Genomic DNA, 14,303 nt, shown 5'->3' with positions numbered 1-14,303 from the left:
AAGTGGATGCAGGCACCCCTCCTCCACGCCCACACTGGAAAGCACCCGTCTACAGGGGCGGCAGCGCGGCTCAGGGGGCTACGCTGGCGTCCCCATCACACACTGGTTCCAGTCCCCGCTTCTGATCCTGCTCCCTGCTAATGTATCTGGGAAGGCAGCAGGTGACGGCCCAACAGCTCGGGCCCCTGCGCCCCCGTGGGAGACCAGGGTGCAGCTCCTGGCTCCTGACTTCAGCCTGGCCCATTTGTTGCAGCCATTTGGGGAGTGATCCGGAGGATGGAAGATCACTCTCTGCCTTTCTCTCAGTCACCCTTTCAGATAAATAAATATTGTTAAGACACATCATCTTCAACCCTTAAGTAGGTGAATTGTGTGGGGTAAGAATTAGACCCCAGCAAAGCTGTGTAAAGGATCTATCTGTAACCACAGGGCACCTGCCCACCAGGTGGGAGTCCCCACGCTGAGTGTCCTGGGAACCTCGGGCTTCTACCATGGCTGGGAGGGAGGCCCCAGCCCAGCCCCCGTCCCCCAGCCCAGAAATCCCCCAACACGAAAGACTGAGCGGGAACCCCCAAATGATCACCCCCACGCATGTTCCTTGCAGTCTCTCTCCACGCTTTTATTGTTCATCTCTTCATATGGCAGACACAGCGAGCACCGTCTTCTCCCGCAATCCCCTCACCCCACCCCACTGTCACCAGCCACACGGAGCTCCTGGGCCGGGGGCGAGGGCGGCCACCACGCCTGCACACGCAGGACACAGTGCCCCCAGCGCCATCTTCCTGGGTTCACCTCTGGCCAAACAAAGGTGACCCCGGAAGGCTTTGGGTCCGGGAGCTTTCCTTAGTGCTGAAAGGGGAGACGCCTTCCAGGACACAGAGGGTGGACGTGTCCGGCATGGAATCGGATGGTGAGGGGAAGGAGCGGCCAGCACCTTCCATGCCTGCGAGGTGGACGGGAACAGTGGGCCCAGCAATTCCAGTTTGTGACAGAAAAACCAACAGCGGTTCTGAGCGGAGCAGGGCCCAGGAAGACGGCGACGCCGGCCAAAGACGCGTGCACCTCTCTGCCCACGTGGGGATCCCACAAGTCCCTTGTCCTGGACCATGACAGACCCCACTCTGCAGCCAGTCGACCGATTCATTAAATAACACAAGTTATAAAACTTTATAAAGGGGGCATTTACAGTGGGGGACATAAATACGTGCTTTGAAAAGTTGTCTACGTACATATTTACAGAGTTGTGGGATCAACCGTAGTAGCCCTGAAAGAAAAGCATCCCTTCCACACTCAGGAACTCCTGCCCCGCCCGCCCCGAGTCCCCTCCTCCCACGCCGGGCTTCGTAAGTCACCGAGGACGGCACTGAGAAGACAGCCCCAAAGTGGTCTCGGACATCCTCGCTGGGGTCTGCCCCAAAGGCACAAAACCCACGGACCTCACTGCACTGGATCCGAACTCAGCGCACCTGTGTCTCCCAGACACGCAGGGCCCCGCCTGTCCCTCCCAGGCAGGCCACACGTGGCCACCATCTTCCTCCCCCTGTGCTTTGAGTCCTCCCAAGTTTCTCATTTCCCTGATGTTCTAGCTGCTTCCCTTTGCGGTTGCTTTCCAAAGCTCACTCACAGGTGTCCAACCCAGATGGGCAAGCGATGGCCCAGGAGATGCCCTCCCCCCGCCAAGGTGAACGGCAATGAGATTTTGTTCGCGGATGCACCTGCTCGTTTAGGGGTTCTCTGCAAAGATTCAAGAGCGAGGAACCGACTGGAACTTCAAATCTGGAAATGACCCAAGAGCCAGCAGCTCGGGTTGCTTGGGCAGCAGACGGGGTTTTCCAAGGGCTCAGACCAAGGGTGTGCACTCGGCCTAAGTGGCGTGCTGCCTCCCGTGGGTGCTGCAGGGAGAGGGAGGGGGCCCTGGGGATTGGCCTCCTTGGAAAGGTCGGGAGGTCTTCCTGGGACGGGACCGGAGCTGACCCCCAGGGCCGGACCGGAGTCCCTGCAGTGGCGAAACATAACTTGAGAAGCAAAAAACAAGGTCAAGGAGCTCTTGAAAAATTGCATAGTAGGAGAGGCCCCGCCCTGACGGGAGGCAGAGCTGCAGCCACAGTCCCGGGGTCTCCCTAGAGGCTGGTCACCTCCCTGCCTCCCCGGGCTCAGGACCCTTCGAAGACCACGCACCCATGCACCCACGCACGCACGCACAGCTGAGCGGTCAGCACAGAGACCACAGCACACGCACACGCACAGCTGGGGTAGGTCGGTACTCCCTGCAGGGCAGCCTGCCGGTCCCTTTGGCTTCACTGATTCCAAGTCACTTCCGGTGCTGGGGAGAGAGAGAGAAAGCAACAGTGACAATGGTGGCCACGCAGTCAGCGCCCGCCCTGGGCTGCCCACGCACGGACAGCTTGGTTTAACAGAGTGTGCCGGACCTACAGCAGAGCGCTCCCGTGAACACAGCTGCGTGGCCGCGAGAGCACTGCCCGCCGCCCACCCTGGTCCCTCTGAGGATAACCTCCAACCCTCTCCACTCCGGGAGTGACCGCGACCCTGACCTTGACCACCTCACACCACCTCACGCTGGTTTGCCTCTTTAACTTAAACCAAAGCGATCAGTACGTAAGTAACCCTTTCGTGTCTGGCTGCTTTCGCTCGGCGTGTTTGCCAGAGTCGCCGGCCTGAGCACACCGCCCCGGTCCTTGCAATCATGCGCATTCCACGGCGGGGACACGCCACGGTTAGCCGTCCCGACCGGGGCCATTCTGCGGAAGGCCGCTGGGACCTTCCTGGACGCGTCTTGACGACACGGCCGGTGCGCGTATGCACACACGCACCCCACGGAGTCACTCTGGCCGTGTCTCCCGGTGGGCAGCTCTGCCCTGCACATCGCCCAGCAGCCCTGCGGGGCCTGAGACGCCCGGCCGTGCAGCCTGGGCCTGCTCTGCCGTCCCCCCGCTCACACCGCACCCACAGGCTCGGGAGGAGCGGCGTCTACACCGGCAGGGGCAGAGCTCCTGGGCTCCCCGGGGACAGCTCTGCGGCCCACCTGCTCCACGCGGGGTGTCAGGCCGCGCGCGCGGTGAGCGCGGAGTGGCACCTGTCGCTCTGGGTGGACTAGGGGCCCGGACCTGGACCGGGCCCCCACCCGCGAGCAGCAGCCATTCCCACGGCCGTTCCCACGGCCGACTCACGTGCTAACTCAGAGCCACAGCCCCGAGGGAGTACCGCCATCAGCCCAGCCTACAGGCGGGCGGGCCGAGACCCGAGGGCCTCCGACTCCGGGACCGCGCAGGGCACCGGCGTCACTCCCACCCGCACACCCCGCCACGCGGCCGGGAGAGGCCGGTCTAGGCCGGGGTGGAGCGGCTGCCCGGCGCCGACACAGAGAGGACGACGTGGACACGGCCCGGCCAGAGCCCGAGGCGCCAGCTGCCGTCCCGCGGGGCCCCAGTGCCGCAAGGGGACGTGCACGGCCTCCCAGCCCGGGACCCCGGGGCTATGCCGACGCCGCGTGCGTCATGACGTCATGTGCGTCGCGACGCCTTCCCCTCCCCGAGGGCGTGCGTATCGCGACGTCACACGGCCATGTGCGTCCGGTCCCCATCCCAGGTACGTCAGGCCGTCCCCACCGCCCAGACTGCGTGCGTCGCGTCGCACCATGTGCGTCACGTGCGTCCCTCCGTCATCACCAGCGGACGCGGCCCGCGTGTCTGGGCCAGCGCCCGGCTGGGCCCCGGTGCCCGTGCCCTCAGAGGTCCGCTCGGCGGCCACCCGCGTTCCCGAGGCTCTGGGGAGGGCGCCTCTCCCACCGGCCCGGGCGCAGGAGGCGGAGTGTGAGGGGCAGGGGCCCTGCTGCCTGTCCCGCCCACCCGTGCCTTGAACAATCGAATTCTCATTCCAGATGACCCTGGCCAGGGGACTGACCCCTGCCTTGCGTGAAGCGGGCGCCCCGAGCCGGGGGCCACCTGGCCACGCCTCCCGGGCAGGCTCCCGGGGTCTGCGTTGGCGCCTGGAGCCCCAGTTCTTCCCGTGTCCGCCGCCGTCTGGGCACTCTGGGGTGCTGACCTCGGGGACAGTGAACGCAGGGAGGCCCGGGCCTGGCACCTGCTACGGCCCAAAGCCCCCCAAAACGGGGAGTCCGGCTTCCGGGTTTTGCCATCAGAAAACCTGGAGAGGGGCTGCGTTGGCCCAGGGTAAATCTGGGTTTTGTCCTCTATGGGGTGGTGGGACTGCATGGTCTTTTCTGGACCTAAAGCTAGCGAGAACTGAGGGCAGCCACAGCGATGCCGGCCTCACCTAGCACCACCGCGGGCCAGCCGCGCCTCTCCGGGCACTGCTTGTATTTGGCGCGTCCTAGCCGGTGACCCTACCGTAGTCCCATTTCACAGCTGTGCAGACCGAGGCTCAGGGAGAGAAAGGAACCTGCTTGAGGCCCCACAGCCAGCGGGTGGCAGAGCTGGGTCTGAACCAGCTGGTCCGGGCGTCCACACACTTGGCCGCGGCTGCGGGATGGCCCCGCTGGGCAGGGCGTCCGAGCGACCCTGAGTCCCCACGGAGCCAAGCCTCTCTCTCCTCCCCGCCCCACCCAAGCACAGCCCCTCGCAGCCCCCAAGCAGCGCCGGGAGCCGCTGCGCCAGCTCCTACCTGTCAGGGCACAGGTGCAGCGCTAATCCTTGAAGAAGGGTCCCTGGAGCTGGGCTGCAGCCGGGGCCTTGAGCTTCCTACACTGCCTGGTGATGTACGGGGCCGCGGCGGGGGCGCACCGCGACGCCACGCGGAGGCTGTAACTGTGGAAAGAGGAACAAGACGGCGGTCATCAGGAGCCCAGCCTGGGCCCCAGGCGCGGGCGGGGAGAGGGGGGACACTTGGTGGTCAGTGGCGAGCACGCCTCCCGGGCCCAGGCAGGAGCCCCTCCTCCTGGGCACCTCAAAGCCTCCGCCAACCCGAGTTTTCACCACCACGGCGTGCTTGGCTCTGCTCCATCCAGCACGGTCTGTCCCCATCCCAGGCGGCTGCAGGAGCACAGGCAAGAGGTGTCCATCGGCCTGGCTCTGAGACGGCACGACGGGCAGAGCTGTCCTGGTGACCCCAGAGGGCACGCAGGTGCGGGGGATGACTCCTCTGTGCCCTGCCCTGATCCTGTGTCCCCCCCTGCCCACCCTGCCCCTCCCTCCCACCAGGCCCAGCAGCCATAGGGCAGAAAGCTTCTGAGAAGCTCCTGTGTGTGCGGGGAGGGGGCGGGTCCCCTGCATGCCATGAACCCCGACACTTGGCCTCCGTCCTGGGCCTCACGTAGGCCAGGCGCTCCCGTGTTGGGTCTCAGAGTAGTTGACAAGAACTCCGGATCCTCCCACGTGGCTTGGCCGTGGTCATTACTACAGCCCACAACATTGGATCTGTGTCTTCAGAATTCCTCCCTTTGCTCACCCAGCAAACTTGTGCTCATCTTTCAGGGTATAGCTGCAATGCCGCCTCCTCCTGGGTGCCCTCCTGCCTTAACTCCCGAGTGAGGGGTCCCTCCTGCGGACCCCCACTGTCTCCCTGTGTCTCCCCGGCTCAGCGCTGGTTACGCTGGACTGCACTCACAGAGCGAGGTGTCTGCTCTCCTGAGCACCAAGACCTCAAGGTCGGGCCTGTGACCTGTGTGCTGCTGCAGCCCAGCTCGGCACAACAAAGGCAAGTGCTTCGGAATAAGGACCCCCGTGCTGACCGCACGCCCAGGACCGCGTGTTTCACCCGCACCGACCGTGTCACTCCTCATCCGACTACAGGGTGGACGCGGCTTTGTCCCTGATTCTCAGACGGGGGAGTGGAGGCTCGGGGAAGCCTGTGCGACTTGTGCTGTGTCTCGAGTAGCACAATGGAAACTGAGGCCGGCTCTGGCCACAGCGGCCTGGGCGGGGCGAGGTGGAAGGGGGGGGAGGGCGGAAGCAGGCAGGGCAAGTGCTTCTGGGAGTTTCACCTGGGACCCCCAACGCCAGCGCTGCCTAAGTGGGGAGGGATGGGTCTCAGAGCAGCAGAGAGGGCAGCATCAGGGCACGCGTGTGGCGGTGTCTGGGGACATTTCTCACCACAACCGAGGGGAGAGGTGTTGCCACTGGCACCTGGTGGGTGTGACTAGGGGAGCTACCAAGCATCCTAGGATGCCCAGGGCAGCCCCATCCCCATGACAGAGTCATCCAGGCCCCCGTTAATCACGGGGACCACGTTCCAAGGCCCCCAGTGGGTGCCTGCAGTGTGGTTAGGATGCACCCGTATCTACTGCGTCTTCCTATCCATATGTACCATCAATGAGGTGAATTTATCTGCTAGACACAGCATGAGAGTAGCAGCAGTGACTAAAAGAAAATAGAAGAATCACAACAATACACAGCAATGACAGCTACGTGAACCCTGTCGGGGGAATGCAGACCGGTGCAGCCACCGTGGAAGGCAGCATGGAGGCCCCTCAGAAGTCTGCATCTAGACCTACCATGTGAGCCAGCAGCCCCTCCTGGGAATTCACCCAAGGGAAATGAAATCAGCATATGAAAGAGTATCTGTAGCCCCGTGTTTATTGCAGCTGAATTCATAAAATATCTAAGATATGGAATCACCCCAAATGCCCGTCAACTGAAGACTGGATAAAGAAATTATAGGATACATACACCATGGAATACTACACAGCAGTAAAAAAGTGAAATCCTGTTGTTTGCAACAAAATGGATGAAATGAAATCATACTTAGTGAGATAAGCCAGTCCCAAAGGGCAGATACCATACGTTCTCCCTGGCCTGTGATAACAGAGCACCTGAAAGGCAATCTATAGAGGTGACACTGACACTCTGAGATGCAATGACTTTGAACAGCCCTTGTCTCGACTGTTAAGGAACTGGTTTTTTTAATACTACTTGCTGAACTCTTTACTTAGTATAGAGTCAATCATATGTGTATAAAGTTAATTGAAAATAGATCTTAGTAGAAAACAAGAATGGGAATAGGAGAGGGAGGAGGAAGAGGGGTGGGAAGAATCACTATGCTCCTAAAGTTGTATTTACGAAATGCATGAAGTTTGTATTCCTTCAATAAAAGGGGGAAAAAGTAAATAAACGCCACATGCATCCCTTCTCCCTCACCCCTCTTCCACCTATGGGGGCAGCGCGTGGCTTCCCTCTGCCGTATCTGAGACGCCAGCATCACCGCTCGTGCCCTCGGCTACTGTGACGTCGAGCGCAAGGCCTAGACAGCTGAGTGCGCACGGCGTGGATGCAGGGCACAGGGGTCGCCTCCCGTCCTGGGCAGGGTACCGTGGGATGCTCAGAGTACACTGTGTGCCTTGAGATTTTCCGCTTCACCTTTTCACGCCATAGGTGGGCTGAGGGTGATCCCAAACGCAGAAGGCAAATCCGCGGACCGGGCAGCCCGAGGGAGGGCTCTATTAAAATGCACAAGGCACAAAGAGAGACAGACAGGGCTGCGGCTGCTGTCACGGGGAGACCACTCCGAGAGCCCAGCTCTCAGTCGCGGCCAAGGCTGCCCCTCTGAATCCCTCCCCAGGCTGCACAATCGAGGCCGGGTCAGCTCATCACACTCGGCAGGCCCCTGAGTATTCAGTGTTCAGAGATGGGCCGCCATGGCCTGCTGAGCAGGGGGTCGCTCCGCAGCCGGCGGCACCCCGGTGCTGGCTGATTCCAGAGTGAGCACGGGCCCCTCAGCCAGGAGACTCGACCCTGGAGGAGATGGTTAGCCTGGGGGGCTGCCTGGAAACACCACGGCTTGTCCGCCTTTTCCCTGCTGGGGCCCAGGGTGAGGCCCCTACAGCGCCCCCTCCCAGCTGTAGCAGGATCAGCATCAGCTTTGGACACAGGCCTTGCGCCATCAACTTCCGGCTCCTCCCTCTCCTGTGCATCTGTTAAGTATTCAGAAAACAGACCGGCCAAGAAGTGACTCCCCAGCCTCACAGCCCTCCCCAGCTCCACCTGCTGGCCCCGCAGCCACAGCAGCCGCAGGGTGGACGGCAGACGGTCAGGGACAAAGCCCTCACAGCACGGTCCCTCCGCGCACTGCCTGGCCTAAGGAGAGCCACAGCGGCTAACGTGCACTGGCCTCTGTGCTGCCTGAGGACTTTCTCGGCTGCCTCGGCTGCCTCTCTGGTCCTTCCCCACAGCCCAGCTGGTTGGAAGAACAAGAGCTTTCATGCCTGCCTCACAGATGGAGAAACTGAGGCAGAGACTGTTCCTGGGCGAGCAAAGCCCAGGCCTTTGGGCTCCTTGCAGGGCCACATCGTGGGGGGGGGGGTGTGCACTGTGTCCCCAGCTTGGTGTTTCCCCCTAGATGTGGATGCAGGGGGTGGGCAGGGATACCCTGCAGGGCAGTCTCCTTCCTGATCACAAACTCCTGAGAGCCCAGTGGCCACCTGCACCTGCAGTGCTAACGTGTCCCCGAACCCACGTGCGCCTAGCCTGGAGCCATCAGTCAATGCGCATGCCCCATGATTCTTGGGCTCCACCGGCTAGCTGTGTGGCCTCGGCCAGCCATGGGGCCCTGGTGGCTCCAGGCCCACCCTCTGCAAGGTCAGAGTGCTTATGTGGCCAGGATGCTGTGCCGATGAAGTCTGGAGAAAGCGCTCAGCCCAGCTCCCCCGGCCCCACTGTGCCCACTTGGCCCAGAGCTGCTGCTGATGGGACCCCAGGATGGAGCGGTGTGGTCAGCAGGGGGAGGGGACAAGCGCCGACATCCACGCTCCTTGCTGTCTGACCGCCCCTTTTGGCCTGGGCACCTCCTCGGTTTCCTGCTCTGTAAAAATGCAGACGGTCCCTGGAGACCCTGCTGACTCAGAGCAGGGCTGGGAGGAGGAGCCCCGGGCCCTGGAGGCAGAGCACTGTGCGCTGCTGCCTGGAGGAGTTCAGCACCCGGACACATCCAGCAGGTGTGACGTCCGCGGCAGGAGGCGAGCCAGGGCCCCAGCCTGTCCTCGAAGCCTGACGTCAAGCAGGCTTCTCAGCACAAGGGTTGGGCCTGGCTTCTGTCCCCAGATCCCCGTGCAGGGCTTGGCACTCACGCACCCGGCTGCCTTCCGGGAACCTCTGCTTGGCTGTCTGACAGGCGTGTCAGCTTGAACACGGCCCAAGTGGGCGATCCCATGGCTCCAGCTTGCCCCACCCCTCCAGGCTCCAGCCTCAGCAAACGGCATCACCAGAGTTGTCACAATCAGGGCCCAACAGGCCTCCCTGCCCTCGTCTGTTCTGTTGGTGGGGGACTTGGAGACCTCCCAGCCACTCCCAGGGGGACTGTGTGTGCCAATCCAGCAGCGCGCACTGAGTCCGGGGCCGCAGGGGCCTCCCTGTGTGGCACCCGCCTGCAGGTCAACCCCTGGGTCCCTTGTTCCCCCTCCCCACGGCCATGGCCAGCAGGGGCACGGTGGCGACAGCCACTCCACTGGCCTCCCCACATCCACGCTTATCCCCTCAGTCCGTTCTCCACCCAGCCAGGAGCCTGGGCTTGCTGCAGAACACAGGACCACGTCGCGGCCCCTCAGCCCGGGGCTTTGGCCACGGCGGGGAAGCAGGGCACCCTGTCCTGCCGCCCGCTCCCCTCGCCCTCCCGCTGCGTCCCGAATTCCTCGGTAGGGCCCCGTTCTACTGACCTTGGAACCTCAGCCCCGCATTCCCTGCCCCGCCCCCACTTCCCGCAGCCTCCGTGTCCCTTCCTTCTCTGTGCCCCCTAGCCTGGCCCCGGGCCTCACCAGCACGTCACCCTGTGCACATTTCATTCTATAATCCTTCTGGATCCTTCTGGACCTTTCTGGATCTTTCACTCACAATCACTTTGCCTACTGCATTGCGTGCTTCTTCACTGTCAGTCTCTACCACCAGGGGCAGGGCTGAGCCCCCTGTGCCTACCCTAGGAGCCGGCTCAGGAGATGTGAGGTTGGAGGGATGACGCAGGAACTGGGTTACCACGGCCTGGTCCAGCGGGATGCTGAATGCATGCATGAATGAATGAACGGCAGGAGAGGGCATGCTAAGATGGACGCTGCAGCTGGAGGGCCACGCCCCTTCCTGGCCAGCCCCACCGCCCAGAGCAGCAAAACCCAGAGACTCGGCACCGGGACCCTCGTGTTAGGGACGGGGCCCAGCAGCCCAGGGGGCCAAGCGCAGTCATGACGGTGCCCCCTGCTGGCCACCGTGATGTCAGATGCCCCACCAGTGATGTTTCACAGCGGGTGCCTCGCTTCTCCAGGAACCCCAGAACCCCACAGTCCCGGGAGCAGCTGGGACCCCTGAGCCGTCTGTGACCAGTGCCTGGGGCCTGCAGCTGGCCCTCACAGAGAGAGACAAAGTCACGCGAGACTTGAGTTTTCCGGCCACACACTCAGTCCGCACTGTTCCCACTTTACACACAATTCAAAGCAGCGTGCTGGACGGTTCCCCAGGTCCACGGCCAGCCAGAGGCAGCCCGGTGACGAATCCATGAGGGCGAGCAGGGCTGTCAGATGGAGCAAACGCAGAGTGTGCAGCTCTGCCATCAGACACGTCCCTGGAACCGGAGAGGAATCGTGGCTGCCCTGGGCTGGTGGGGGCCCAGGCTTGGCCCCAGGAGCCCTGCTGAGAGGCGGTGCTGTCCAGTGCGGGGAGTCCAGGGTGGCCAGCCATAGCTCTGTGTCCCCCAAGGTCACAAGCTGACGTGATACCATCTGGGGGAGAACTGGGGTTGGACGGGGCCCTCGTGGTGGCATCAGTGGCCTCGCACCAGGAGCCCGTGGCCTTTCTCTGTCTCCATTTCTCCAGACACACACGCCTTCCAACAAAAGGCCACGTGAGCACAGCAGAAGCGGCTGCCCACAAACCAGGGAGAGGGCCCCCCATGGGCCCCGCTGGCCCCATCTCAGCCTCGCAGCCTTGCCCAAGCCCCCGCCTATGGTTACGCCTATGGTTACGGCCACCAGAACTGGCTAGGACCAGCTGCAGAGCGCACACCTGGTGAGACGGGGATGCAAACCCAGGGACTGAACCCAGGCCATCATCTTGGAGCACGGCGCCCCCTACCTGGACGACCCCCTCAGCGCGGCCGCGATCCCCAGTGCCCATGCCCAGCCCCCAGCTGCTTCCCACTGCGGGCCCAGGCAGGAGGCAGTGCATGCTGATGGGGCGACGGGAAGGCCCCTTCACCCCAGGTCCCACCTGTGACCCGGCCACCACCCCACCGCCTTTCTTGGTGAGTGACCCGGCAGCCCACGTGGTCCTGCCCTCTCGGCTCCTGCCGCACCCGGGCTGTCACTGTGCCCTCTGGCTGGCCCCTCTCTCCCTCTCACCACCACTGGGACACCCTCCCCCCCGTGAGGCCCCTCCTCGCTGCACTGCCTGCCGCCCTGCTGGCTCCCTTCCCGTCTGTTCTGTAGAAGCAGGACTTTGTCCTAACAAGCAGGCAGGCAGGCAAACTGGGTCAAGACGCGCCCTGCTGTCCCCGGCACTCCTGGGCACCCAGGACAGGCCCCTGCCGGCCTGCCAGCCCATCGCTGTCCCTTCCCTGTGGCCTTCAGCCCTGGCCACTCACAATGGTCACCCGGAGGGGCCTGGGACGCACCAGGACATCAGAAGTTCAGGGGCAGAGATGGGGCGTCTGTGGTTGAGCCCCCTAGGGATTCCAGCGAGCAGCCTGGGCTGAGACTTGCTGCCCTGGGCACGCTTGAGGCCAATGGCGCTGTGTCAGCTGCGCGGAGCACCTGTCCCTCCCCACACACACACACACTTCTCCCCCACTGGCAGCTCCCGAGCGACTGTGCTGTCGCCTGCCTGGGGGTCTCCCCAGGAGCCCCGATGGGCCAGGGCAGCAGCACCTGGCTGTACTCTGCTCTTCACTGAACCCTCAGCACCTCATTTATAACGAGAAAGCAGAATGCGGGGAGAAATGCGGGGCTCCAATGCCACCAAGAAATGTCACTGGGTGTGCGGTACAGGAGCCACCCAGATACCCCAGGACGGACACGGGCATCGGAAATTGGAGAAACACCAGGGAAGCCAGGGTGGGGAAGGGGAGCAGGGAGGAGGGTGTGGGGAGGAGGATCCCCAGCAGACAGTGCGATCCAGGAGCTGGAAAGGATTGAAGTCGGGGTTGCTGGTCCCCCTGGGCGTCTCCCATGGGCCAGGAAGTGCCCCTGCCCCCCTCGGTGGTGAGCCTGGCGCTCGGTGCCCACCAGGCTTTGGGAGTCGGGGAGGGTGACGTCCCTTGGCGGGGCCAGCAGCCAAGGCTCTTGCCTCTGGAGCTTGACTCCAGGACAGGGGACGGCTGAGACCAAGGACAATAAATGGAAACAACAAGAACAAAGCTAAGAAGTAATGAATTTTTTTTCTACAATGGGCAAAGGATATCCGCTTCATTGAACCCCTGGTCTAACGCCAGGAAGAGCTCGTGAGAGAGCAGCAGACAGAGCTGCCCGAGCCATGCTCCGCGGTGCTGTGAAGAGAGGTGGCCACTGCTCGGATGGCGCTGGGGAGGGAGCCTGTCCAGGGAGGACCGTCCCCAGGGCCCCACCCCTGGGAGGCAGTGCCCACCTGTCCCAGTGGTGCCGGTGGCGGGCAGTGGCCAGCACTCAGAACAGGGGGCGCTCTGGAGACGCGGCAGAGAGCGGGAGACCTAGCAAATGGGGTCTCCCAGGCTTCATCCCTGCAGGGCACAGGCCACACCATGGCGTTGTTCAGGAAGAAGAGGAGGTGGAGGAGGGGGGCGGGGCAGGTACGGGTTGCAAGATGGATGGGGAAGCCCTCCGCAACGGCAGCGCACGAGCTGAGATCTGAAGAGAGGATCGGTGGGCTCGGACATCCAGGCCCTGGTGTGTGCCAGGTGGTGGGAGCAAGTGCAAAGGCCCTGTGGTGAGACGCACCTGGAATGGCAGAGGTGAAAGGGCAGAGGGCGGGGCCTCGAAAGCCCTCAGGGAGATGGGAGCTCAGCTGCCCCTTCTGGGAGGAGGAGTGACAGGACCTGACGTGGTGCAAGGTCCTGCAAGGTGCAAGGTGCAAGGGTGACTGGGGAGACCAGTCAGGAGGTGATGGCCGCCCTCCGGGGTGGGGAGGAGGGCCATGGTGCGGCCCCTGAGGCAGCTGAGGGGGCCAGGGGTTCCGGATGCCTCGGGGAAGTGGGGCCAAGGGGACCTGCTGGTGAGGAAGGCATCAGGTGCAGAGCAGCTCGGCGTCCGTGGCTCTGCTTGGGCAGGGCCCAGTGGAAAGGGTCACTGGACACCCAAGGGAGACGGCAGGAGTGTGGCTGAGACGAGACAGAGAACAGGAACTTGGATTTGTCAGCAACCAGGGGGAGCTGAAGGAACCCGCTGGACCTGATCCTCCGGGGGAGCGGAGCCCATGGACGAGAGAAGCCGGGAGAGGGGGTCAAGGGGCCAGGATCTCCAGGAGGGGGGTTCATAGCACCCACCCCCAGGAAAGGTGATGACGACGGAGGACCGACCACTGCCTGGCGCATCGGGCAGGCTGCCTGCTGTAACCTTGGTAACAGCTGGTGCAAGGGCAGAGACAAACATCTGAAAGCGGGTGCAGGGAACCCCGCCGGGGCTGGAGGGGAGGGGCGGGCCAAAGCGCTCCTCCGCGCTCCCCCCAAGGCTGCAGGGGTCATCCAGGGCTGTGACCGCCTGCCCCAGCCCTGCCTTGCCTCTCTTCCTCAGGGATCTCCGGGAACAGTAAGCCCGGGGCTGGCTGGGCCAAAGGGCCTTGCGCAACTGAGTTCTCACTGTGTGTTCTGCACTCGCGCCGGAGGTGGGGGAGAGGCAGAGGGCGTGGGAGCTGGCGCTGAGGTCAGATGAGCCCGGGGCCAGGAAGGAGTTCCCTGCAGCCTGGGCGGAGGGGCGGGCACTGGAGGGAGCCCAGCCCTGGTCCTAGCTCCGCTGCTGCTGTGTGGCCTCTGCAAACACCCGCACCTCTCTGGGCCAGGGGGTCTCCCCTGTGACGCGAGGGGGTCCAGCAGGGAAACGGAAACGCCAGCACACCCCCTCACTCCCTGAGCATCACGAGGCACAGGGCGCTACTCGTGGGAGCACCTCCAGCCGGGGCAGGGCCTGGGACGAGGCCAGTTTCACAGAGCAAGAAGGGGAACAGCCAAGACTCCAGGCCAGGACCACCGGACCCCCCAGCCTGTGCCCCGCCCCGCCACAGGGCTTGCAGTCACGGGGGTGGAAATTTCAAAAGCTGACTTGGAGCTCAATTGGGTCAGACCCTTCCGCTCACTGGACGGAAGGGGCCCAGCCCAGCCCGGTGCATCCAGGTTAGAATCCGCATTCCGAGGACCCTGGGAGAGGCGGGGCAGACCTGTGCAGAGAC

At 63.4% G+C, this 14,303-nt stretch overlaps 1 protein-coding gene across 1 annotated transcript in view; it reads right to left on the bottom strand.

Annotated features, from left to right (window-relative positions):
* Nucleotides 1-603: 603 nt before the first annotated feature.
* Nucleotides 604-14,303, bottom strand: part of PRDM2 (PR/SET domain 2) — a 124,849-nt gene continuing 111,149 nt past the window's right edge. Inside the window, 2 exon segments of the mRNA XM_062190465.1 lie at nucleotides 604-2,323; nucleotides 4,642-4,784. Coding sequence (XP_062046449.1) covers nucleotides 4,664-4,784 — 121 coding nt within the window. The 3' untranslated portion in view covers nucleotides 604-2,323; nucleotides 4,642-4,663.

Source organism: Lepus europaeus, chromosome 5 (assembly GCF_033115175.1).
Source record: "Lepus europaeus isolate LE1 chromosome 5, mLepTim1.pri, whole genome shotgun sequence".
NCBI classification, from domain to species: domain Eukaryota; kingdom Metazoa; phylum Chordata; class Mammalia; order Lagomorpha; family Leporidae; genus Lepus; species Lepus europaeus.
The sequence above is the reverse complement of the archived record's forward strand: the minus strand, read 5'-3'. Positions and strand labels throughout refer to the sequence as shown.